Consider the following 21,978-nt stretch of genomic DNA (forward strand, 5'->3'; position numbering starts at 1 on the left):
TTAACATAAGCCAGGTTAGATTTATTCTTCCTAGAAGGAGAAACGAGATAGGTACCGTAATCTAAATCGCAATAGTATAGCTGAGTATAGAAGTATGGTTGTGAAGTATAGAATGTGCTAAGGAGAGTTTAATACGTACGCGGAGAGCTTTCTTACCTAGTACTATGCCTCGCGGTGTAGTAGTCGAAGCACGATATTTCTTCGATTAAGTTGACGAAATATCGGCATTTAGTGTATTAACTTGGAACAATATGACCTATTTCGTCAATTATTTCAAGTAAATAAGACTTCTTAGCTCTTTTCGAAGCCGACTTCTTGACTCACAAAATTAGTAAGTAGGTAGCTGACACTTATTTTGTCCTCCGCGAGCATGCACACCGTGACCTAAATCTCCCAAACCACACCCTCTTACCTATCCCCTCTGACCCTCAACTCCTCCACTCCATCCCTCCTCCACCGAGTCCACCCCCCAAACAACCTCTCCAGAACCCCCCTCATCATCCAAACCCCCATCCTCGCATTAACCCCCCGCCTCTTCCCCTCTTACCATCTGCTCTCCACCCACACCCACATCCCCCCTCATTCCAACGCCATATATTCCAAATCTACCTCTCCTTACCCATAACGTAGCAAACAAAAAGCCGTCGCGAGAGTAGGAGCTCGAAATGTGATGACTGACATATAGTAACAACGGTCTGATGATATGTGGGGTTGATTTCTTAAACATTATCCTACATAAGTAAATACACAATGGATGATCCGTGAAAGGAGTGTTGATAACAGAGGATCCTTTTCCAATCCAACACCCGCTCGTTCAACCTCACTATTGCGCTTCTCACCCCGATGATAGTGGGATTGAGGTTTCGGTCCATCGAAATCTGCATTCGCAGCCCTCCGACCTCGTGCGTGTTTCTCCCGGTGTTGGCGAGGACGCTAATAACGTCTTTCCAAATCGTCGAGCGAGCCGTTCCAGAAATTCGAGAACTGATTTCGAGATGGCCGACTTCGCATGATACGAAGTCCTTAAGAAAATACAGCTGTCAAACAACTAGAGCTCGTCTGCTGAACAAGAAACCCATCCACCTTAATCTGGTTTTCGAACAAGACGCCCAACACTCTCAATATAACGACTCCATGTCAAACTCCAAACCAATGCAAAGCGTATAACCCCATGGTCAACAAAGAAAGATTGTACAATCCATCCTTCCCCATCAACTCATATCCCTCCTCAGACTCTTCCCCTCTTCAAACAAAACCTTCTCCCCACTTCCCCTCCCCTCCCTTTCCTGCACCCTCATCCCACCCAGAAACTTCTCCCTCCCCCCTCTCACCTCCCCCGCCCCCATCTCCACCGGCATCTCATTCACAGCCACAACGAGACCCCTCTTTCCAGGAACAACATCCTTATCAGCCATCTCCTGCATCGTGAAAGACGGTGACGTAGGCGTCATGCTGTACGTACTATCGTTAAGTTTATTCTGCGCGAGGACGTATGGGTCGTGGATGCGTCCATCATGGGATGATGATAATGATTTGCGTTTGCGGAAGAATAAGAGGTAGTATCCCGCACCCATGAGCGCGAAGATAGCGAGTAGAATCGCGACGACGATTCCGGCTTTGACGGCTGTGCTGAGACCCGTGGTGAGTTCGCTGGTGTTGGTGGGATAAGGTGTAGGTGAGAGGGTTGGAGATTGAGATGCCGTGGTGGAGGCGGGTATTGCGGAGCTTGCGGTTGTGGCACCTGTGATGCTGGTTGTTTGTGTAGGGCTTGAAGACATGGCGGTTGTTGTCTTTGATTGTTAGATACGATCATGAGTTCAAACGAATGACTGACCTGTATATCGGAAGTCTCATCCACGAACGCGAATTCAGCAGTCATATCCTTTGCAGCTCCATCGGTGATTGTCAACTTCCCCTTATGATTCAAAAGCTCTTTACTGGGTATCCAATTGAACGTTGTCTGTGAGCTATACGCTACACACAATTAGCCTCCCAACTTCCACTCGTATCACACTTCATACATTCAATTGTAGTAATCGTCCCATCCCCATCCACAAACGTTATATTGGCCAACGCTTCTGCACCCGTCCACACGATTTGATATGGTCTTTCGACATAAATCTTCGGATTGTTGGTATATAACATTGTGAATCTGATATTAGCGAGAACATTTTGGCTGAGACACAGCACTGTGAGAGCGACAATGATTAATTGTTGCATTTCTGAAAATGAATGAACGGTGAAAACGAGTGGATGAACGCGGGGTGGTTGCCTTGGGAGAGAAGACGAGACTTCTCCTTTTTGTGATGCTCGGTAAATGTGAATACGAGGGTGATGAAGGGGGCGCAGTCCATTCAAACCCCTGCGAAGGCATAACGACGCAACCTCCCTCACGGCACAGACGAGCGCGAACATACACACTTGCCTTTTTAGGACGCGACGTTGATATAGGGAAACTCAACTTCGAAAACTTCGTGTGAGAGTTTGCGATTTGTTTTGTGCTCTATGATGGATTCGTGAGGGATCGTAAATAGGGGTTAAAACAGTATTGCGAGCATGGTATCGAAACTCTTGATATTTAGCCTAGCACCTTGATTCATTTTTATCAAGCTTTCCCCTATTACAAGGTTCAATGGCAAAGGCTTGGACGATGGGTAAGACCCGTCGGACGGCGTTCGTAGAAAACTGTTCAACCTGTTGGACCTTTGAACAGTCCTTCAATGAGCACTTGCACCATATTAATAGCTCCATCGCGTCAAATATCAAGAAAGAGACACAGCAAAAGAATAGCCCGTTCTTGCAGCATACCTAACAGCTTGGGAGGGTAATCTGAATGAGAAGTAGTGTTACGACATTCTTCCTTCAATTGGCTGGGTCATTGAAATATAACACACAACGGAAATGAAAAGTATGATACTATGAGGTAGCAATGGAGAGGCGACTGATAGATGGAGGAGCCTTAACTGCAACTTTCGTTGGGCCAGGAGCACGGTCTACTGCCTTCTCACTAGCGGGTTTCGATGGATCTTCTCAAAGCGAGACGTAGTCGCTTGCTTCAAAAGCATTCATCTTCCCCAGAGAAATCACTAACCTTAAGATAAGCTACAACGGTACTTAGACAACTTCGTCACAACCTGCGGACGTCATTAGTAGCTCCTCCGGTCTCAGCGAATCCCATCTATCTCTTTCAAGCGTAGAATTCGGCTTACTGCTAAGACATTGACGTTGCTAGACGCCCAGCGACAATGCGACGGCCTGAGGTTCTGAGATGATCACAACTCAATCACCCAGGACTTTCCTGAGCCGGGTTGATAGTTGACAGCTGAAGCCCGATTGTTCATCGAGGAGAAGAGCGTTCTAAGACAGCTGTGGGAACAGCTGCTGGCGAGTACAGTCTTCATGGATGTTGGCTCCAAACACTAAAAACGCCGGTTCCCCCCACTGCGTTAGCCGATTGAGTTTCGGCTGTACTGTATGCTGGTGGTGCAATACCAGCTTGTTCTTGCACTTTGATAATCGTATTCAACAAAGATTTCCCCTCTTCAGCCTCGCATATCTTGTCCATGTAGGGTGCCACGGAGTTGAGAAGAGGTAGCACGACATTTGTTGGGACAGCCGATCGACCACCGATTGAAATGGAATTGACCTAGGCCTGAATATCATTCTTGATTATCTTGCCGTGTGCTTTCGCATCTTCATGTGTCTTCCCTATTGTATCCGGCCAAACAGTGCTTGCATCAATACCAACAATCTTCGGTAGCTCTGACACCTGCTCATCCGGTCTTGGTTTCTTCTTTGGACGAGTGGTATCTAGATGATTCGAACGAGGGACACGCTTTCCGCCGATGACTTTGAGAGCCGAGTATCTCGCATTCGTAATGTGCTGTTGGGTCATATATTGTCCACCAGCCGCTTCCAGTGCGTTACCCACAGAACATTGCCCAAATCATCCATCAGCTCTACCCTTCGCAAACTGTGGTATATATCAGGCGGCGAATATCTCTTGGCTGCCTCGAGTGTTGCTGCAGCTTTGATGAATGAGTTGATCTTGGTGCCATCTACATTCTGGATCGAATGCGTGTGTTCCCAATCTTCGGTTTTGGGGCTCGAATGGTCAAATACATAGTGATCTGGAAGCCCTCGAGGGCATTTCGAAAAGAAGCAGGCGCATTGCCTCGGTATCGCGAGGAACTTGTAATGAAGCCGTAGCAAGGATCTTTCTTGAAGATGGCAGGAGCGATTCGAGAGCAATCGTGTTGGAGCTCTGAAATTCGAGACATCAGGAGGTTGAGTGGGTGTTGTGCTGATGGAGATCTCGTTAGGTACACACCTCAATTTCGATAAGTTGACCCCATATTCAACCTCACCTCTAAACTATATCGGGGCGAACATGACTTGACTACAATTTCGTTGGACAAACAAAACTCAAGAGTCCCAGAATTGAGCATCTACACCGATGATTTATACGGTCATCAATGTATGTTGTTGACGCCGTTGACGGTACCAAATTGGAATTACAAGCAACCCCATCAACCCCGTCGAAATCCACCCTTTGAAATCTCGCGAAGTTATTTGGCTTCCCAATCCACATCAACCTACATACATTACTCGAATCTTGCATTTGCAGAATTTGAGACTACGTCACTAAGCCTCAAGGTAGCATATTCATGTATCCGCCCCAAGCTTATTAGGAAATAATTCAAGGCCAGTATCAAAGCTAATCTGGTAGATTCAGCAAGGCATTGTGAACGATCTGTCAGCATTATATAAACTCGACAACAATTGTGCTTGGAATAAGACTATTCCACATGAAAATGCTCGCAATTGCAAGCAGTAGTACCTATGTACTCCTCTTATGTTCATCCGAGACGAGAACGAACACATCTAGTACTCCTCATCCTTAAAGAGAATCATGGAATCTTCGAATTGACAATCTTGATCCAGCCCAACTGATTTACAGCCATTTTATTTGTTCTCCCAGTATCGAGGAGAATAAGATAAGTGTAAGTCACCTGTTCACTAATCTTCAGAATGTATAGGTCGACTAAGTTAGAATGTGGCTTAACAACGTGTCATTTACTTATCGAATGACTGACGCAAAGAATGATATTATGTCAACACTATCGACTAAATATACGTCACTGTGTCAGCTGAATTTATAGAATATTTTGTCTCGACTACCATGTTGCTCAGAGCGAGACAAACTTGTCGTCGCGAGGTTTTCTCCAAGTGTGTTGCAAGTATGACGGCACCTTCTCACTGTAACATAAACGATCTTCGAAGAAAAAAGCTATGTTTACTTAGCCACGTTCGAGTGAATTTACGGTATTGCCTCTATTGTAAAGGGTAAATACTTCTGTTTGGAGAGGAGTGTTATGAAGTCGATGCATGTCCTAACACGCCTGGAGAGTGTACCGTCAGTCATGCAATACACCAGGGTTCCTTCCTCAACAACCACAACGATTGTTCAAGTGATAGCGTGTCCTGGAAGATCTATCGCGTCTATCTTCCCCTCCATTTCCTTTCCCCTCTCTCCTCTTTTCCATCTCCTCTTTTTGTTCGCGTTCTTCGCGTTCTTCGCGCTCTTTTCCACTTTTCGAACTTCTTCTCTTTCGTCCTTCAGAAATCTTGACTTGATTTCTCGACAACAACTACCTCCTCAAACAACAATCCGCCATCAAGCCAGTTCCAATCAAGATACGACATCCTCGAACACGCGTCGAGTTGCTTCAGAAACCTCCGCACAAGTCCATTAATCAATTCCTCAATATGGCGACTTGCGACTCCGTTAAAAAGCACAGCTTGGCCGAGTAAGTTTATCCTTATCCCCATCGAATTGTTCGTCATTGACACTGACACTTACACCGAAACTGATGCGGACGCTTCACAGAAACCCAGGAAAAGTCATCATCAAGTTTAGAGTCGGTACCGCCGATGCTAAAGAGATCTTTCACATCCACAAAGCCATCTTGGAGAGATGCACCACTAAATTCAACGGTGATATGCGTTCTTCATTAGCTAGTGGAAAGCCTGTCGTTATTGGCAACGTCTGCGCTCATGTCTTCCGTCAATTTCGAAAATATCTATACAATGGTTCGTCACTGTCTTCTTCTTCCCCACCCACAGTCTGCCAACCTGTGTTATTGCGTTCTAACAAATTGCCACGCGCAGGTACGGTCGACAAAGCACCTTCCAAAGCTACATTCAAGGTCAATTATCCCATCAACATAAACCCTGAACGTTACGAAAAGGACCTGCAGATCGAATATGAACGTGGTGTTAGCGAACTCGCCTGCTTTTATAAGTTTGCGGAGGACCATGATATTTCCGATCTGATGAACACGATCGCCGACGCTCTTCAAGATTCGGTGTATGAAAGTGGCGCTGGCTTGAGCGCGTTTATGAATGATCACATTATTGCGAAGAGCAATAAAGGCTCCAAGCTTCGCGAGTGAGTTCATATAATTCTAGAGTTATCTCATGAACTCAACTGACGACGTGTTTCAAATAGGATGTGTGTCGCATCGGATGTCCTAACGCTAATCGATAATTGCTCTCAGCACCGTCAACGACTCATGCTGATGTGCATCACAGTTCCTGACTATTTCGAAATGATGATGAAGTGGATGAGCGGCAACTTCAACCTCATGGGCCGCCACTATGAGGCAAAGTTCCATCCGAATAAGAATCTGGAGGGGTTTTCAGTCTTCAATCGTGCAAAAGTCTGCCCTTGTTTGTTTCACGTTCATGCCAAACCAACCGAAGCACACCCAGGACACAAGGATTGCCCAGTTGCATCTGCCGGATGTGGTCATCGGAAGTCTGAGATGAACAATTCCATTATTGATCCAATCATCCGAGTCATGTCTGCTCATTTTGGAAACGGACCTGACGGTGAGAGCGACAGTGACGTTGATATGTCATCCCACCACTGAGTTTGGTTTCTCCATATTCGCCATTCAACGACTACGTGAGGATGATTCGTTTTTATTTATGCTAGATATTGCTGGCTTTGCTGAAGAGATGATGGTGGGATCTTACATTTTGCTATCGAATGATGTTTCGGATGGAATTGTGATGTTCAAGGCTCTGAGTGGTAGACGAAAAGAATTGCTGGGATCTCGTTTGCTTTCACGCAACCGTCGCTGTGTGGGGTTGATATGTACCATAGGTCGCTTTAGATAGCTCAAATTTCAAGAACTGAAATCTCCACTACATCTCCTACGTATTCGAAATTCCAGGACCGAAGCATAAATCATGAAAAATGATCGTGGAAGCGGCAGGTAATAGGATAGACACTACGACATTGTTTAGGGAGGCAAGTCAAAACTCGGCCAAAAGGTAATCTGTCAATCTGGCAAGGAAACTAAAGGCCGTTCTTGTGGAAAATAGGCGTACACGGAAATAGAATTAAGCACTGAAGTATATCGCAGGGAGAAAGTTCATGAAACGCGTAGATATTTCATAGCCGGACACCTTGTCAGTGATGCAAGGTACATTTTCACCGAGCGAGATTTGTGTCTTGAACAGTGTGAATGGTTTGGGAAGTGAACTTCTTAGGGGTACGTGTGAAGCCTATCAAATCTATGTACAGGGGCTGTTAATTATCCTATCTCACGTACTGCATAAGGCACTGGAAGATGCGAAAATGGTTTGGAAGGTAGTTACAGTGGTAGATGCGGGATCTGGGGTCAGAGGTATGTTGGAGCTGAAGAACGATCATTATGTTGGAGTCTGAGATGAGGTCTGAAGTTTCGCAACGTGTGCATCAACCATCGCATTGTGAGGTCGTCTTTTTCATCTTCTACCCCGATCCTGTAGCTGATAGATTTTCTAAAGCGAGGGACCTTTGCTTTATACTGTCCATCGTCGTTGCTAGCCCGCGACCTTATAAGAACATCTTCACTGACGCGGTATCCCAAAATGCTCCATCAACCAATAATACACCTGCACGCCCCCAAACAACACCAATGTCAAATGCCGAACCACCACCCAAAACTTCCAAGACTTCCAAGCAAAATAAAGCATTTCATGATCGAATTCCCATATATTAACCACAGGCAGCCAAAAAATTCCCATCCAATACCCCACATATACCTCTCATCCGCACGCCTCGGCATCCTCGCCTAAACTACCACTCTCGTCAGCTGCCACCACTTTCCCCAGATTTCCCCACAACGCATACAAGACCCGTGGAAAAGCTTGCATGGGAGCGTACATATAAATGCAATGCCGGTAGGTGAGAGTGCTTGTGCTATCAGAGCTTCGAAAAATGGTTTCCTCAACTTCTGTATTTCTGATTTTGAGCGCGGTGCTAGGGGCATCGGCGCAGAGTTATTTCTCGTCGTGGTGGACCGACGGCGTGGCGAAAGCGAAATACACGAATGGCGCGGGCGGGAAATACGATGTTAGTTGGTCGGGCAATAAGGGGAATTTCGTGGGCGGGAAGGGGTGGAGCACGGGTGGTTCGAGGTGAAATTCCTATCTATCCAACCCAGTCTCAAAAGCTGACGATATATCAGAACGATAAACTACACCTCCACCTTCACCCCAAACGGAAACGCCTACCTAACTATCTACGGCTGGACCACGAACCCGCTCGTCGAATACTACATCGTCGAGTCCTACGGCACGCACGTTCCGTCGGACAACCCGGAAGCCGTCTTCAAAGGCAACTTGACGTCTGACGGCGGGGAGTATGAGATCTGGACGAAGATCAGGAAGAATAAGCCGAGTATCCAGGGCACGGCGACGTTTCCGCAGTTCTGGAGTATTAGAAATGTGAAGAAGGCCGGCGGGACGGTGACGACGGGGAATCATTTTAAGGCGTGGAAGGAGGCCGGGTTGAAGTTGGGAAGTCATAATTATATGATTGTGGCGGTGGAGGGGCAGGATAGTAATGGGACTGCTAGTGTGAATGTTGGGGCGAATCCGGGGTGAGGTGGGTGGGGGTTGGTGTGGTGGTGAGGTGTGGATCTTGGTTTGGGTGTGCTTTGAGTATTCGGTGTGTGTATTGTAGTTGTAAATTTGATTTACATATTTTGCTGTATGGATGTTGGTGTGTCGAATATGAACAGTTCGTGGAAAGACTGTGTATTCAATCACGCGAGAGTTGGCCACTCCCTGCCGGACCTTTTTCATGGATGGTCCATCGTCTATGAGGATATAGCTTCTTTGCAACACGCGTTCTAGCCATGCCAAGCTGTAACAAGAGCTTCTTTTGTTGGTGAAATGCAAGCGAAAGCCTGTTAGATTTTCAAATCTTTTCATTCCTCGCTTGAGCCGAGATTCTGATCTTTGACACATCGCGAGGAGCAGATCTGCGAACATTCTGCGAGCAATGCAAACATGAACTCGGTTCTGAAGCGCCGCCATTTCGGAGTTCCCTGTGACAAAATTTGCTGTTTTGGTTGAAGATTATATGACGTTCAAGATCTTCAAGCCAGTTGTGGAAGAAATTCCACGCGGATTCATTTCAAACGGCAGAACCGACCATTGTTCGAAATAAACTCAAGGTTATCTCGCTTCATATCTCACGACGATCCATCCACCTGCAACACTTTCTCAGCACGTCTCTTCCTCCACTTCCCACCCATCGTGATTTGCACCACCACCAGTCCCAAACTCGCAATTGAAATTGCAGCCAACATCGTAAACGTCCAACCAACTCCAATCCCATTCGCAATAGGTAACACCGCAGCCGTTCCTCCTGCACCCATCAAACACCTCACCAGATTCAACGCTGCAGTAGCAGAAGCGCTTTTGGTCGGATATATATCCACCATCAAAGTCGACACGATGCTGATGATCGAGGTTGCAGACCAGCCGAGCACGAATGTACAGATGATAGGTACGGCGAGATGGACGTTGTACTGAAGTGTCCATCCAAACACCAGTACCGAAGCGATTTGCAGCGGTGCCCAAAGCCAAATCGTCCTCAATCTCGCAGTCTCCAAAGGAAAGTCTTCCGCTTCACCAGTAAACTTGTCTTTGAAGCGTCTATAATCAAAGTCCAGAAATTTCCCCGTCGTAAGCGTGCCGATGATACAACCAATTCCGTTTCCCAGAAATGTAAGCCCGATTTGGAGTTCGCTAAGACCGTAGGTACGTTTGAATAGTGTCGAGAGACTGGCGATTATCATTTGCCAGACCGTATAGTAGATGGACATGAAGATGATAATAAGCGTGACCTCAATGCTGCAAATAATCTTGATAGGGCCTAGAACATCAACAGACAATTTCTTCGATATCGAAGCCGTGCTAGTCGTACGTTCCAGCCGATTCGGGGTCGGTAGTGGATGTCGTTTAAGCTGTATATAAGAAAGCAAAGACATCGAAAGTCCTCTCGCAGGTTTCGATCCATTACCCACCATACTCCTCAACGTCTCCGGCAGTATCACAATCATGACGACTAGAAACACTCCAGCGTATATCGTCAAAAACCAAAAAATACTATGCCATCCCAAAGTCTGCGCCAATATCCCCCCGATAATCGGCCCAATAGCCACAGGCGAGAGTAATGCACTCTGATAAATCCCCATGAACCCCCCGCGCTCCTCACGTGTCGTGATATCCCCCACCACACCACTGCCAATCGCAATCGTACTCGCGCTACCACAACTCTGCAGACACCTTAATATAATAAGCTGGTAATAATACCGCGTCTCCGCCAACCCGATACAGGCCCCTATAAACACAACGAACGTGCAGATGTAAGTCACGCGACGGCCATGTACGTCCGCGACGGCTCCCCAGATCGAAGGCGCGAGACCTTGGAATATCATGTAGGATGTTACGGTTAGGTTGACCAGTTCGGCGGAGACATTGAGATCAGAGACGATGCTGGGGATGGCCGGGAAGTAGATGTTGCCTGCGAAGCCCGAAAAGGTTGCGGCGATTGCTACGAGGGTGATGATGAGGGCTTTTTGGGGGGGCGTGTAGATGGTGTAGGGTTCTGAGGTGGCGGGGGAAGAGGGGGGTTTTTCGGGGTCGGGCATGGTGGCATTGGGGTGAGATGGTGTTGGATATATGGATGTGTGAGAATGGGAATAGCGATAGTATGATGGAGTTGGGAATGGTGGTTAGATATGTTGGTTGTAGTCGGGAATTCGGCACATGACGGGAATAATACTCGAAATGCGCAATTGCGAGAAACGTTTTGCCTCAAGATTAGAATTCGATGTTTGACTTGACCAATCGGAGATCCGAAATGCTTTGAGTTTGCCTTTTGGGTGGCGGACTTCCGCTATTTTAGTTGTGTCTTGGCATATATGGATGTATACCCCATTCTTATGTTTCAAGTTTTGAATTTTGTTACTTGGTGAGCGAGATGTGGCGAAGAGCCTCAATCAAAGATTCTGTAATAAATTCAGTTGTTGGAGCAAATATCTCTTAAGATGGCGCCTAAAGGTGTTGCAAACGATTATTGTACATTCGTATCCGAAAGAAAAACATGTAACAAGATCAGCACAGGCCTGCTATGCTCAAGACGTCCTAGTTATTCATTCCCTAACATTCATAACAATACAGTCAAAACTGGTAAAGCTCATTTAGAATGACCAGTCATTACCTTTAATCAACATATTTCCCCTCATGTCACCCAAACCACAGACGTGTCAAACAGGATGAGAAATTGTACAGGGCTACTCATTCCTCAGAATCGATGAAAGAAAAATAGTTGCAGTGATCAGTTCGTTACTCCAAGGAAGCCCGTAGGGGTAGTGCTTGTATTAGCTGCGCCAGCAAGTTGGGCCATGCCATTGTAAGGAGCGGGCATGGGGGTGTGTGTTGCCATCTCTTCACGATCAAGCTTCTTCTGCTCCATACGCTTGCCATCTGCTGCAGTGATTCCTGGTTTATGGGATGTTTCGGGCTCGATGGACTTGATAGGAGTTTGGGGCGGGGTATCGAGATCGATTATTTGACTGGGCGCAGGAGTCATCGCTCTCCGGGATCTTGGAACAGCCTGAAAGTGTATGAGTTCATGAACGCACAAACGAGAAAAATTGCTCTTACAACGGATTCATCGACTAAAAATGGATCGAGCTCCAGTTTGATAAATTTCCCAGACTTGTCCCGCTTACTGCGAGCTACACAATTAATCAGATCTATGAGCATTTCCCTCGGGTATGCTTTAGGGTCTTCCAGATCTTTTGAACCAAGCAGTTGGGACCTCGAAACAATAGCTACGATGTATTGTCGGAAAGGGCTGCCAGGCATTGTATTATGGTAGATCTTTTGAAAGGAAATCTGCTGGTCATCGATGAGCTGACCTGGTCTGTTGTTCATAGCTAACAAAACTTCGTTTTGAAGACGTGGAACTAAAGCCCGGTCGGAGAAGAGCCACAGATCGACTAGTTCAAAGAATTCTGGAACTTCTCCTTGAGGAGTCAAGATGGTTTGTCGGTAAATCCAGCCAATGAAAATATCAATCGTTGTAGCAGATACGTCTTCGAGGTTGATGACCGAAGTCTTTGCCTCTTCATAATTTCCCCGGAAAGCGGCTGCAAAATACTCTGAGTGGGATATCAGAAACGATTTGTGAGCCTTGAAGGGCGTGGTCTTCTCGGCCTCAATGACATTTATTGTCGCGATGGAGTTCTCGCCGCTGCGTTTCATGGTCAGTCAATGAGTACAAAATTTGGGTGAAAAATACTCACCAAAAGGATTGCCTGAACGCCTTTGTATTGTCCGATTTTGGTCGATCTTTTGATGAAATGACCAGTTTGACTGGCGGCTTTCTCTTTGGAGAAAATGCCGCCATCAAGTCGTTGCTAAGTGGCCCATTCAACGGCTGCTGGGAAGAACGCGTGGCGTAGTTGGACATAATTGGAGTTGATCCCGAGTCAGATCTACTCTTCAATTGTATGGAAATTGATTGGTATCGAAGTCGTAAGGGAGAACCAGCTGTGAGGTTTGAACCAGACAGGAAAATAATACCAAACCAAAGAAAACAGATTGGATCTGTTCAAGTAATAGATCTGTGAGTGTGGAGTGCTAAAAGAGAAGAAGGTTGGATGAGAGATCGAGACATATACTCCCGTAAGCGAAGGTAGTGATCAATTGCACTTGCCGGTAGAAGAAGGCAAGAGAGTTGGAGCAACATCATCTGAAGGTGAGAGTGAAGCAAAGGTGAAGAAGATCTCGCAATGAGTGATGAGAATAGTTTCCCTTTCATGAAGCATATAGAGCTGTTGGTAGATGAAGAATCTGGTCTTTACAGAATCTGGCATGACTCCTCGAGGTGAATCTCTCTTTGTATGAAGGGTCATCCATTTCTTAAATGATATGCTAATGATGTGCTGTTGATCCAAGATAACTACCGTGTAAGCTGACGAGATTGGTGTTGATTCTAATCGCTTCTAGTTCTAGGTCGATAGGTGGTTCTGGGAATTCTGAAGGAATGAGCGAAACACACACCCAGATACCTAGGTACTTAGGTATGCATCAGGTGGCGGCTCTATCAGGTTAGCACCAAAACCACTCTGGTCAGTTTATACGTCAATCCAAGATAACAATCTTAAAACCATGGATCGTACTTGTCTGAAGAAACAGATAACTCCCCAATTCCTCAACTCAACAAAAAAAAAGCCGTACGAACTGAACTCTCAAAAGTTGTGGGACATCATGTCAGTTCGACGTCTACGGCGACGCGGATTCACCAACCGCGCAACTTGAGCTTCGTTCTCGCCGCGTCGACCTGCAACCTAGCCATGTCCAAGACAGCTCAACCTCGCGCATCCCAACCATCAACCTCACGACACCAACCCTCATTTCGAATTCCAAGATACAGTTCTGCTGCTAGCCTATCAACTGCGCTATCAACATGTCAGACGGAAAGATCTTGAAGCCGGACAAGGACTTTAGCAAGGAGGTCGACAAGCAATTGCCCGAGGCGGAGGAGCTGGCGAAGGTACTGCCGTTTTTTAAAGTGTCCCAGGATGGTTGGCTAATCTAAATTCAGAGCAATGTGCAAGCGGCTATTGAGAAATTGACGGCTTTGGAGAAGCAAACAAGACAGGTATGGCTCATTGAATAGCCCATGCGCCGGTGGCTTGCTAATGTTTGGAAAGGCGTCAGATCTAGCATCAACATCACGGATTCTTGTCGGAATAGTCACCATTAGCAAGGACTCAGGCGACTGGAGTTTGCTAAATGAACAGGTCCTGCTACTGTCCAAGAAACATGGACAACTTAAACAAGCTACGACGAAAATGGTGCAGGTGGTCATGAGCTTCCTCGACTCAGCGCCGGATATGGAAACGAAGCTGTCGGTCATTGAGACGCTGCGGACGGTCACAGAGGGTAAGATATTCGTCGAAGTAGAGCGGGCTCGTGTCACCAGAATCCTGTCGGATATCAAGAAAGAGCAAGGCGATACAAAGGCGGCTGCAGACATTCTATGCGAACTTCAAGTCGAGACTTTCGGATCCATGGAGCGAAGAGAAAAGACGGAATTCATCCTGGCACAAGTCGCGCTATGCATAGAGAACGATGATTGGACACAAGCTGGTATTCTGAGCCGGAAAATCAGCACGAAATACCTCTCAAGAAAGCCCAAGAAGACCGTAGAACAGCTCGAGAAGGAGAAAAAGGATCGCGAGAAGAAGCGGGCAAAGGGCGAAGATATTCCAGAGCCAGTTGAAGACGATGTCACAGATTTGAAATTGCGGTATTACGAGCAGCAAATCACCCTTGCGAAGCACGATGACAAGTATTTGGATGCATGCAAACATTACAGACAGGTGCTTGATACTGAGGCAGTTGAGGAAGATCCGCAGAAGCTTCAATCTGTAAGTTTGACATTCTCTACCTTCTGCCGGCTCAACTAACTTTGACAGGTTCTGCAACGCATCATCTACTATGTCATTCTCGCCCCATACGACAACGAACAATCCGATCTCCTCCACCGAATTCACAAAGACTCCCGAAATAGCCAGGTGGATCTAGACGCACAACTTCTCAAGCTCTTTACCGTTCACGAACTCATGCGATGGCCAGAGGTTTCGAAAATCTTTGGTCCACATCTTTGCAGCACCGACGTTTTCGATGTTTCTCCAGGACAATCTGCGGATAAGAAGGCCAACAAAAGATGGGAGGATCTGCGTAAGCGCGTTATCGAGCACAATGTCCGAGTTGTTGCCAAATACTACACTCGCATTCAGATGCCACGACTTACCCAGCTTCTCGACTTGACTGAGGATGAGACTGAAAAGTATATCAGTGAGCTTGTCACAGCAAAGACAGTCTATGCCAAGATTGATCGACCTGCGAGGATTGTAAATTTCGCCAAGCCAAGAGATGCAGATGATGTTCTCAACGAATGGAGCGGTAATATGAAGAGCTTATTGGGATTCTTGGAGAGAATTGATCATTTGATCACCAAGGAAGAGATGATGGCCAGAATCCAACCTACAAAGCCATCCAAGGGCTCCAAGACTGCAAAGGCCCATTAATGAATTGTTCTATTAGATCTTCTATGATACCTCTGTACACTAGTCTAGACTCTAGGTATCCAAAACATGCCAGCGCCTGTAATAACCACCCATTCTATCTACCGTGACTCCTCGCTATGCAAACCTCTATGTATATAACATTAACACGGCAATCTAACCACCCATCAGAACGGCACATCCATCCCCTCGACCCCCTCTTCCTCCACCACCTTCGGCATCACACACTCCCTCACAAACCCCACCAACACCCCCGCCATCTCCTTCCCAATCGGCACGAAATGTCCCCCAGGATGATACACCACCCTCCTCGTCCCCTCCTCGCACCGCTCCACCAACCCCAACACCCGACTCTCCTCCACCACACTATCCAGACTCCCCACGAAATGCAGACTCGGCGTGCTGATCGGCGGAGAATAAAATGCGGAGTAGAGACTGCTGGGCGCGTAGAATCCGCTGTAAGATACGGCGAACTTGAGACCGCCGACCTTCTCCTCTTGAAAACGCTGGAGGTCTTCCCAGCCTTCTAAAAACTTGAGCGCATCTGAACCGGATTTGTTCTGCGCTCGAAACGCCGCAGCTCGTCCAGGGTTGAGGAGGGATGCTACGAATAACGAGGCGCATCCGCCTTGGGAGAAACCTATTACACCGTCTACGCCCCCATTGTCCTTTATACAATCACGTATCACACCTAATCCCTCCGCCAGTCCGCTATATTCCACGTCCTTCTCCTCAACACCCGGATGGCTCGCAGCTGAGAAGTTGGACTTTACCCACCATGCCCACGCCTCCCGCGCGTCGCCGCTGGCATCTGATACTGAGAATCCGGGGATGTCGGCGGGTTGGAGACGGATTGGACCCGTAGGGTAGATGAGGGTGACGCCGCCGGGATATGGGTTTGGAGGGGTGGAGGGTTTGGTTGAGGGGGAAGTGGAGGGTTTTGAGGGGGGAAAAGCTTTTATAAGGAGTTTTTCCAGGGCGCGGGTTTTGGCGCGGAAGAGGGGGCCTGATTGTGTGAAGCCTGGGTATCAATCTCGTCAGTAACGGGCTCTGGGAAGTGGGGAAGGTGAGTTGAGGGCATAGAGACTGGAGGGGAAGTGGGATAGGAAGGGAAATACCATGTAACATCAGAATCTTCAGTTTCCGCGGTGAGGCTTCCGTCATGATCGCTGCTGAGGGTATACTCCGCGCGGTAATACGGAACAAGGCTGTATCTTGACGTTGTACGCGAGAACAAGAGAGAAGGCGTCGTGATATCGGGGTGAGGCTGCGCATTGCGTTATGCTGAGTGGATGGCGGGATGCTGCGGAGTAAGGGGTGGGGGTTCGCTTGTGGGGTGCTGGTTCGCCTTGGAACTACAGTCGTGAGAAGGTCTACATCGTGGATATGTTTCGCCTTGTTTGTAGTGAGGCGTTTGAGGAGGGGAATTTGGTATTGGATATAAGGAGAGGAGGATTGGGGTTATTGTTGGATTGCGAACCATGAGCGATGAAATGGTGTGTTGCTTGATCGCCTTGTTGGAGGTTCGATGTTTGCAACCCGTGAGATGGTTCTGATCGCCTCATTGGAAATTGTTGCTTTGCGAACCGCGAGACGATGTGAATCGCCTTGCCCGGCGCGATTGGAGTGAGGCGGCTGTGAGAAGCGCTGTAGCGGATGAGAACTCGTCATTGAAGGATGGAAGAGGATCTATGGATGGTTGTATATGAGGGAGTGTCGATCTCGAATGGGAGTTGGGTGGAGGAGAAGGTTGATTTGGTTTGAGGAGGTTGGATGATGATCTCTAAATTGGTAAGTATGTAACATGTTGATCACCATTTGCAGAACTGATATGATGTAGTCTATATATCCTATGATAAAGCCGTCCATGTCCACGCTATGTGTTTGTGCTTCTTGTACAGCAGCAAGACAGTCTGGTAGAGCACCAAGAAACACTCCAGGAAACGCCAATACTGATTCTACTGCCAATTCAAATCCAGGATTAATCCGGCCTCTTCCTCCACCTCGAGGATTACCAAACACTTCTTCACTTTCCCAAAATGTGCGGCCTCCGCCAGTTCCAGATCTCCACGCCAGACTAGGATGGACACCAACTCACTCCTCACTCATCAACCGCAGAAATCCAGACCCGATACCCAGGACTTACCTGAACCCTCTCACATCCACCACCTCCTTCCCCAACTTCCTCAAACTCCCCATCGAACTACGCGTCAGAATCTGGGCATTCTCCACCCCATCACCCCGAGTAATTGAGCTCCGAACCTGGAAATCCACCCAATCCCTCTCCCCCCTAAAAATCAGCGCAGGACCACATTCCGTCCCTTCAATCCTCCATGCATGTCGCGAATCCCGCGCTGAAGGTCTCCGCATCTACCAACTGGAGGAAATTGGAATATCCCAATGGAAAAACTACCACAGTTCTAAAACCTACATCCCATGGCGCTATCATCCCGCAAACAAGCACGCAGATCCCGAATACCAAGTCTCCGGAACATATCCACGCATCTGGCGTCGTGGGTGTTGTCCGCGAGATCATTTCACTCGTAGTCGGACGCCTACGGATCTCGTCATGCCATATGCACCTCAAAGGATCTATCTCGACTACACACGCGACATCATCTACCTGGGCCCCGATTTCTCTCCTCATTTCCTGCATGAATTCCTCGTCTCCCCGTCACGCTTTCTCGAAATTTCAAAGATCCATTATCTGGCCCTTGATAGGAAACAATGGATCCATTCCAACCAAGAAGCTTTGAGAAATAATTTATATACGTTACGATCCCGCCCTATCAAGCAGATATACATCGTCCCCGATGATTGCGAGGGCTTTCTAGAAGATCGCTGGTATTACGGAAAACACGCCCTCACATTCAAAGACCCAGCTCTTCACTACCAATTCACGCCCATTGGAACCACAGGAATCGCTAAAACCGCAGCTGAAAATCTGCAGGACTGGGTTGATAGGGTTTGGCCGAGTAAATCTCGAGCTGGTAGTAATTCCAGAGACACGACTTTACAGGATGGGATTCCGCCGAAGATATGTATTAAAAGTGTTAGGAGAGCGGGCATGTCGATGAGTGATTATAAGGAGGGTGTAATGAAGATTCAAAGGGCTTTCGGGGGTATGGAGGCGTGGCGGACGTGGAGTCCTGCAGAGGAGTTGCAGCGCTGATTATACGTTTGAGCGAGTGAAGGGAGGTGCTTTTACTCGACTTTGTAAGGAAAAAGCGGTGTTGTTTTTGGCTGTATTTGCTTATCTTGTTGTTGAAGGTTATTTTCTTGATTCGGATTAGGGTGTATCAAAAGTTTTGGATTTATTTTGATTGGTTGTGGTTGCAATTGGCAATTGTCGGTGTAAGATCCTTGGGCAAAGAAATATGGACGAGGGTAAATCATTTTTTGGTCTCATTCTTGTCACTTAACTCTTGATTTGACAGATTGGCCAGGACATCGGTTTTACGTCCGAGCATCCATATGCTTAAGCGGCCGACATTGTCGATAATAGCCCTATCACACATCAACCTGAAAACATGATACGGAAAATAAACTCAAAACGATTATCCGGACACTATTCGAGTACTTTGCTCTCAAGGGTTTTGACGTCTTTGTATGTCACTTTTGAAGTCTCGCCGCATTGGCTGTCTCTTTTACTTGCTTCTGATTCGATGGGTGGTAGGAACGATATGCAGGAGACGCCACGCGAGCCAGCATATCGGTGGCACAAGCGATAGGTAGGGAATTGTTGCGAGGCTCGCATAGTTTATACAAGATAGAGTTATTGAGTCCTCGTACAAATACCGGAATTATCGATGTCGAGTTGATGTACGTACATATTCTTCAGTGGGGGAGCTGACGTGAGGGCCGGTGTTGCGTAGGAGCTGAAACCTTCTACCCCACCATTGAAAGCCATCTACTTATTTAATGTCTCAGAAGACACAATCAAAAGGAATATACATAAAGCTTAACCTGACTTCTTCTTTCTCAGCACGTTCTTTTAACCAAAAAAAAATTGAAGCAAGAATTAATACGCATAGAACGTTACCATGTCGGCAACTATCACGACGCAGCTCGGCGAGGCACTGCCTCCAGGACAAAAACATGCGATTACTTTCCACCTCCCAAAATGGACGAACGTGCTGCGTATGGTGAACAAGGACAGGAGTATTATCGCTCAACTGAAAAGCTTTTATCCTCGGATGATGCCCGGACATGTTGATGTTAAAGCGGTAGACTTCCTCATCCTAGCCAAGACTTGATGAAGTTGGCTAATTGAAACGTAGCTTTCGGTAGAAGTGTTGAAGTTCCTTCAGGTTCCAGAGGGAAACACGACATTCATCTTCACTTCACTGGTATCAGCGGCGGAATGCATAGATTTCGCTGTCAAGGGACCGAGGGTAGATGATGAGAATCTCCCTGCCATAGCCGAGGGACCTGAGACTCAACCAATGCCTCGAGAAGAGCTCTCACTTCGAGTACTTGAAGTCGAGAAGACGGGTCAGAGGTTGTACGCTGTGATTTTTTCGATGGCCAAAATGCCGAGATTGATGCATTTCTGGGCAAACGCAGGAACTGGAATCACGACCCGTGTTGCGGAAGAAAGTCTGCCTCATGTTGATTCTCTTCGGGAGATTCCAATTGACTCCCCAGCGAGAGAAATCCCAGAAAGCCCAGCTCATCTAGAGATCAAAGAACGTATCGCCACCCTCCTCGAACGCTCGCCCGTGGGCGGAGAAAGAAGTGTCAAAGTCACAAAAGACGATATCTACCTCTACCAAACCGGCATGACCGCCATCTACAAAACCCACAAATACATCCTCTCCACGCACACTCCGCCCCAAAAATCCGCCCTCTTCGGCTTCGCATTCTACGCCACCCTCCGCGTCTTCTCTGATTTCGGTCCAGGTTATAAACTCTACCCTTTCGGCACCGCCGACGACCTCACATCCCTAACACAGTTCCTGGAATCCGAGAAAGAAGCAGGGAGACACGTCCAGGCTATCTGGGCTGAATTCCCGACTAATCCATCCCTAACCGTACCTTCGCTTCCTCGTCTGCGTGAGATAGCGAATACATACAACGCGCTCCTCATAATCGATGACACGGTCGGCAGTTTCGCTAACATCGACCTCCTAGGCTCTAATGGCGTCGATATCCTCGTCACGAGTCTAACGAAAAGCTTCAGTGGTTACGCAGACGTTATGGGCGGTTCAGCCGTGCTTAATCCCCTTGGTTCGCGATACCAGGAATTAAAAACTCTCTACACGGCGAACTATACACTCGACTACTCCCCCCTCGACGCCAGCGTTCTCGCTTCAAACTCGCGTGACTACCTCGTACGCTCCCACACCCTAAACACCAATACCCAATCCCTAGTCTCCTACTTCCAAACCCACGCCCAATCTCCCTCCTCCCCTATCAAAACCGTCCAACATCCTACCACAAACCCGGAATTCAAAGCAAACTACGATCTCGTCAAACGCCCCACGACAGAGGAATTCGCAGCGGGTTATGGGTATTTATTTAGTATCGTGTTTAAGAATGTGGATATGCTGAGGGTGTTTTATGATAATTTGAATATGCATATGGGACCGCATCTCGGCGCGCATCGCACGATTGTGATTACGTATGTGAAGGCGTTGTATGGCAAGGACTTGGGGTGGGCGGGGGGGAGGGGGTTGAGTGAGGCTTGTGAGTTACGACTTTTACTTTCATTGCGTTTATTTTCAATATATATATATATATTATTTTTTTTTTTGGAAATGGGATCTTTGGAGTTGAGTTTGGGTTGAAAGGGGGCTAATAAGTTGTAGCAATGAGAATTGCGCCGGGACTCGAGGATGTGGATGCGTTGATTGGGGATTTTGAGAATGCGTTGAAAGCTGTTACTGATCAGGACGGGAAGACGGAGGGGGATGTTGAGAAGGCGTTGGAGGGTGGGTTGGTGTCGCTATAGATTCGGTCTGAGTTTTTGATGGCGTGAAAAGTGTGTTAAGGCGAATTTAAACGTCTGGAAATCATGCATATATTTATTAGATCTGGCTTTTGGATCCGATTTGCGCGGTGTTACCTTGCGATCAGATCTTTGAGAATATATATTCTGACTTCTCGATTGACGAGGGTGTAGTAATTAATCAATTTAAACGGCTCATGTGTCGAGAGGTGATAAACAAATACTCAACGTCCCCAGACATTTCTTATAGTTGCGTCTCCCACTAGTAACTACTTCACTAAAGCTGTAAAGATTTTGACATGTACAGGCAATAATTAATGGATCTTTTTCGCTACGCCGTTTTCGTTTCCCCCTATACAAAATTCTCTTCTTAGAGCACTAATTTCTTATTTTTTTTGAGATTGATACTGTGGAAGAAACAGTACCGTTAAGAAATTTAAGGGTTTGTTGCCATGCGATTTGTATTTGGTAAGTGACACGAATATAACTAATAGCAGATCGTTTGGGCACTTTCAATGTTATTAATCTGAGATGTCCTAAATCAATTCTTAACTTTTCATGCCCAAGACTCGAAGA

General features: G+C 47.1%; 10 protein-coding genes across 10 annotated transcripts; 5 read left to right on the forward strand and 5 right to left on the reverse strand.

Annotated features, from left to right (window-relative positions):
• Positions 1 to 1,211: 1,211 nt before the first annotated feature.
• On the reverse strand, positions 1,212 to 2,145 carry GLAREA_12192 (uncharacterized protein; the record flags this gene model as incomplete). Its single annotated transcript, XM_008082974.1, has 3 exons — positions 1,212 to 1,790; positions 1,835 to 1,974; positions 2,022 to 2,145. The coding sequence occupies 3 exons, from the start codon at positions 2,143 to 2,145 to the stop codon at positions 1,212 to 1,214; spliced, it is 843 nt and encodes a 280-aa protein (XP_008081165.1).
• A 1,501-nt stretch (positions 2,146 to 3,646) lies between these two features.
• Positions 3,647 to 3,895, reverse strand: GLAREA_12193 (uncharacterized protein; the record flags this gene model as incomplete). Its single annotated transcript, XM_008082975.1, has 1 exon — positions 3,647 to 3,895. One exon carries the CDS (start codon positions 3,893 to 3,895, stop codon positions 3,647 to 3,649), a length of 249 nt encoding a protein of 82 aa, XP_008081166.1.
• Positions 3,896 to 5,769: 1,874 nt separating this feature from the next.
• GLAREA_12194 (POZ) lies at positions 5,770 to 6,935 on the forward strand (the record flags this gene model as incomplete). The annotated part of the gene is made up of 4 exons (XM_008082976.1): positions 5,770 to 5,810; positions 5,891 to 6,093; positions 6,172 to 6,451; positions 6,512 to 6,935. The coding sequence occupies 4 exons, from the start codon at positions 5,770 to 5,772 to the stop codon at positions 6,933 to 6,935; spliced, it is 948 nt and encodes a 315-aa protein (XP_008081167.1).
• Positions 6,936 to 8,272: 1,337 nt separating this feature from the next.
• Positions 8,273 to 8,940, forward strand: GLAREA_12195 (Concanavalin A-like lectins/glucanase; the record flags this gene model as incomplete). Its single annotated transcript, XM_008082977.1, has 2 exons — positions 8,273 to 8,472; positions 8,523 to 8,940. 2 exons carry the CDS (start codon positions 8,273 to 8,275, stop codon positions 8,938 to 8,940), a joined length of 618 nt encoding a protein of 205 aa, XP_008081168.1.
• A 593-nt stretch (positions 8,941 to 9,533) lies between these two features.
• On the reverse strand, positions 9,534 to 10,997 carry GLAREA_12196 (MFS general substrate transporter; the record flags this gene model as incomplete). Its single annotated transcript, XM_008082978.1, has 1 exon — positions 9,534 to 10,997. The coding sequence occupies one exon, from the start codon at positions 10,995 to 10,997 to the stop codon at positions 9,534 to 9,536; it is 1,464 nt and encodes a 487-aa protein (XP_008081169.1).
• A 689-nt stretch (positions 10,998 to 11,686) lies between these two features.
• Positions 11,687 to 12,826, reverse strand: GLAREA_12197 (POZ; the record flags this gene model as incomplete). Its single annotated transcript, XM_008082979.1, has 3 exons — positions 11,687 to 11,965; positions 12,016 to 12,607; positions 12,660 to 12,826. The coding sequence occupies 3 exons, from the start codon at positions 12,824 to 12,826 to the stop codon at positions 11,687 to 11,689; spliced, it is 1,038 nt and encodes a 345-aa protein (XP_008081170.1).
• Positions 12,827 to 13,825: 999 nt separating this feature from the next.
• On the forward strand, positions 13,826 to 15,455 carry GLAREA_12198 (Winged helix DNA-binding protein; the record flags this gene model as incomplete). Its single annotated transcript, XM_008082980.1, has 4 exons — positions 13,826 to 13,912; positions 13,964 to 14,020; positions 14,073 to 14,792; positions 14,841 to 15,455. 4 exons carry the CDS (start codon positions 13,826 to 13,828, stop codon positions 15,453 to 15,455), a joined length of 1,479 nt encoding a protein of 492 aa, XP_008081171.1.
• Positions 15,456 to 15,619: 164 nt separating this feature from the next.
• GLAREA_12199 (alpha/beta-Hydrolase) lies at positions 15,620 to 16,727 on the reverse strand (the record flags this gene model as incomplete). The annotated part of the gene is made up of 2 exons (XM_008082981.1): positions 15,620 to 16,473; positions 16,571 to 16,727. The coding sequence occupies 2 exons, from the start codon at positions 16,725 to 16,727 to the stop codon at positions 15,620 to 15,622; spliced, it is 1,011 nt and encodes a 336-aa protein (XP_008081172.1).
• Positions 16,728 to 17,319: 592 nt separating this feature from the next.
• On the forward strand, positions 17,320 to 18,624 carry GLAREA_12200 (uncharacterized protein; the record flags this gene model as incomplete). Its single annotated transcript, XM_008082982.1, has 1 exon — positions 17,320 to 18,624. One exon carries the CDS (start codon positions 17,320 to 17,322, stop codon positions 18,622 to 18,624), a length of 1,305 nt encoding a protein of 434 aa, XP_008081173.1.
• Positions 18,625 to 19,495: 871 nt separating this feature from the next.
• Positions 19,496 to 21,405, forward strand: GLAREA_12201 (PLP-dependent transferase; the record flags this gene model as incomplete). The annotated part of the gene is made up of 3 exons (XM_008082983.1): positions 19,496 to 19,678; positions 19,733 to 21,140; positions 21,263 to 21,405. 3 exons carry the CDS (start codon positions 19,496 to 19,498, stop codon positions 21,403 to 21,405), a joined length of 1,734 nt encoding a protein of 577 aa, XP_008081174.1.
• Positions 21,406 to 21,978: the final 573 nt, after the last annotated feature.

This window comes from Glarea lozoyensis (genome assembly GCF_000409485.1).
Source record: "Glarea lozoyensis ATCC 20868 chromosome Unknown GLAREA17, whole genome shotgun sequence".
In the NCBI taxonomy this organism is placed as follows: Eukaryota; Fungi; Ascomycota; class Leotiomycetes; order Helotiales; family Helotiaceae; genus Glarea; species Glarea lozoyensis.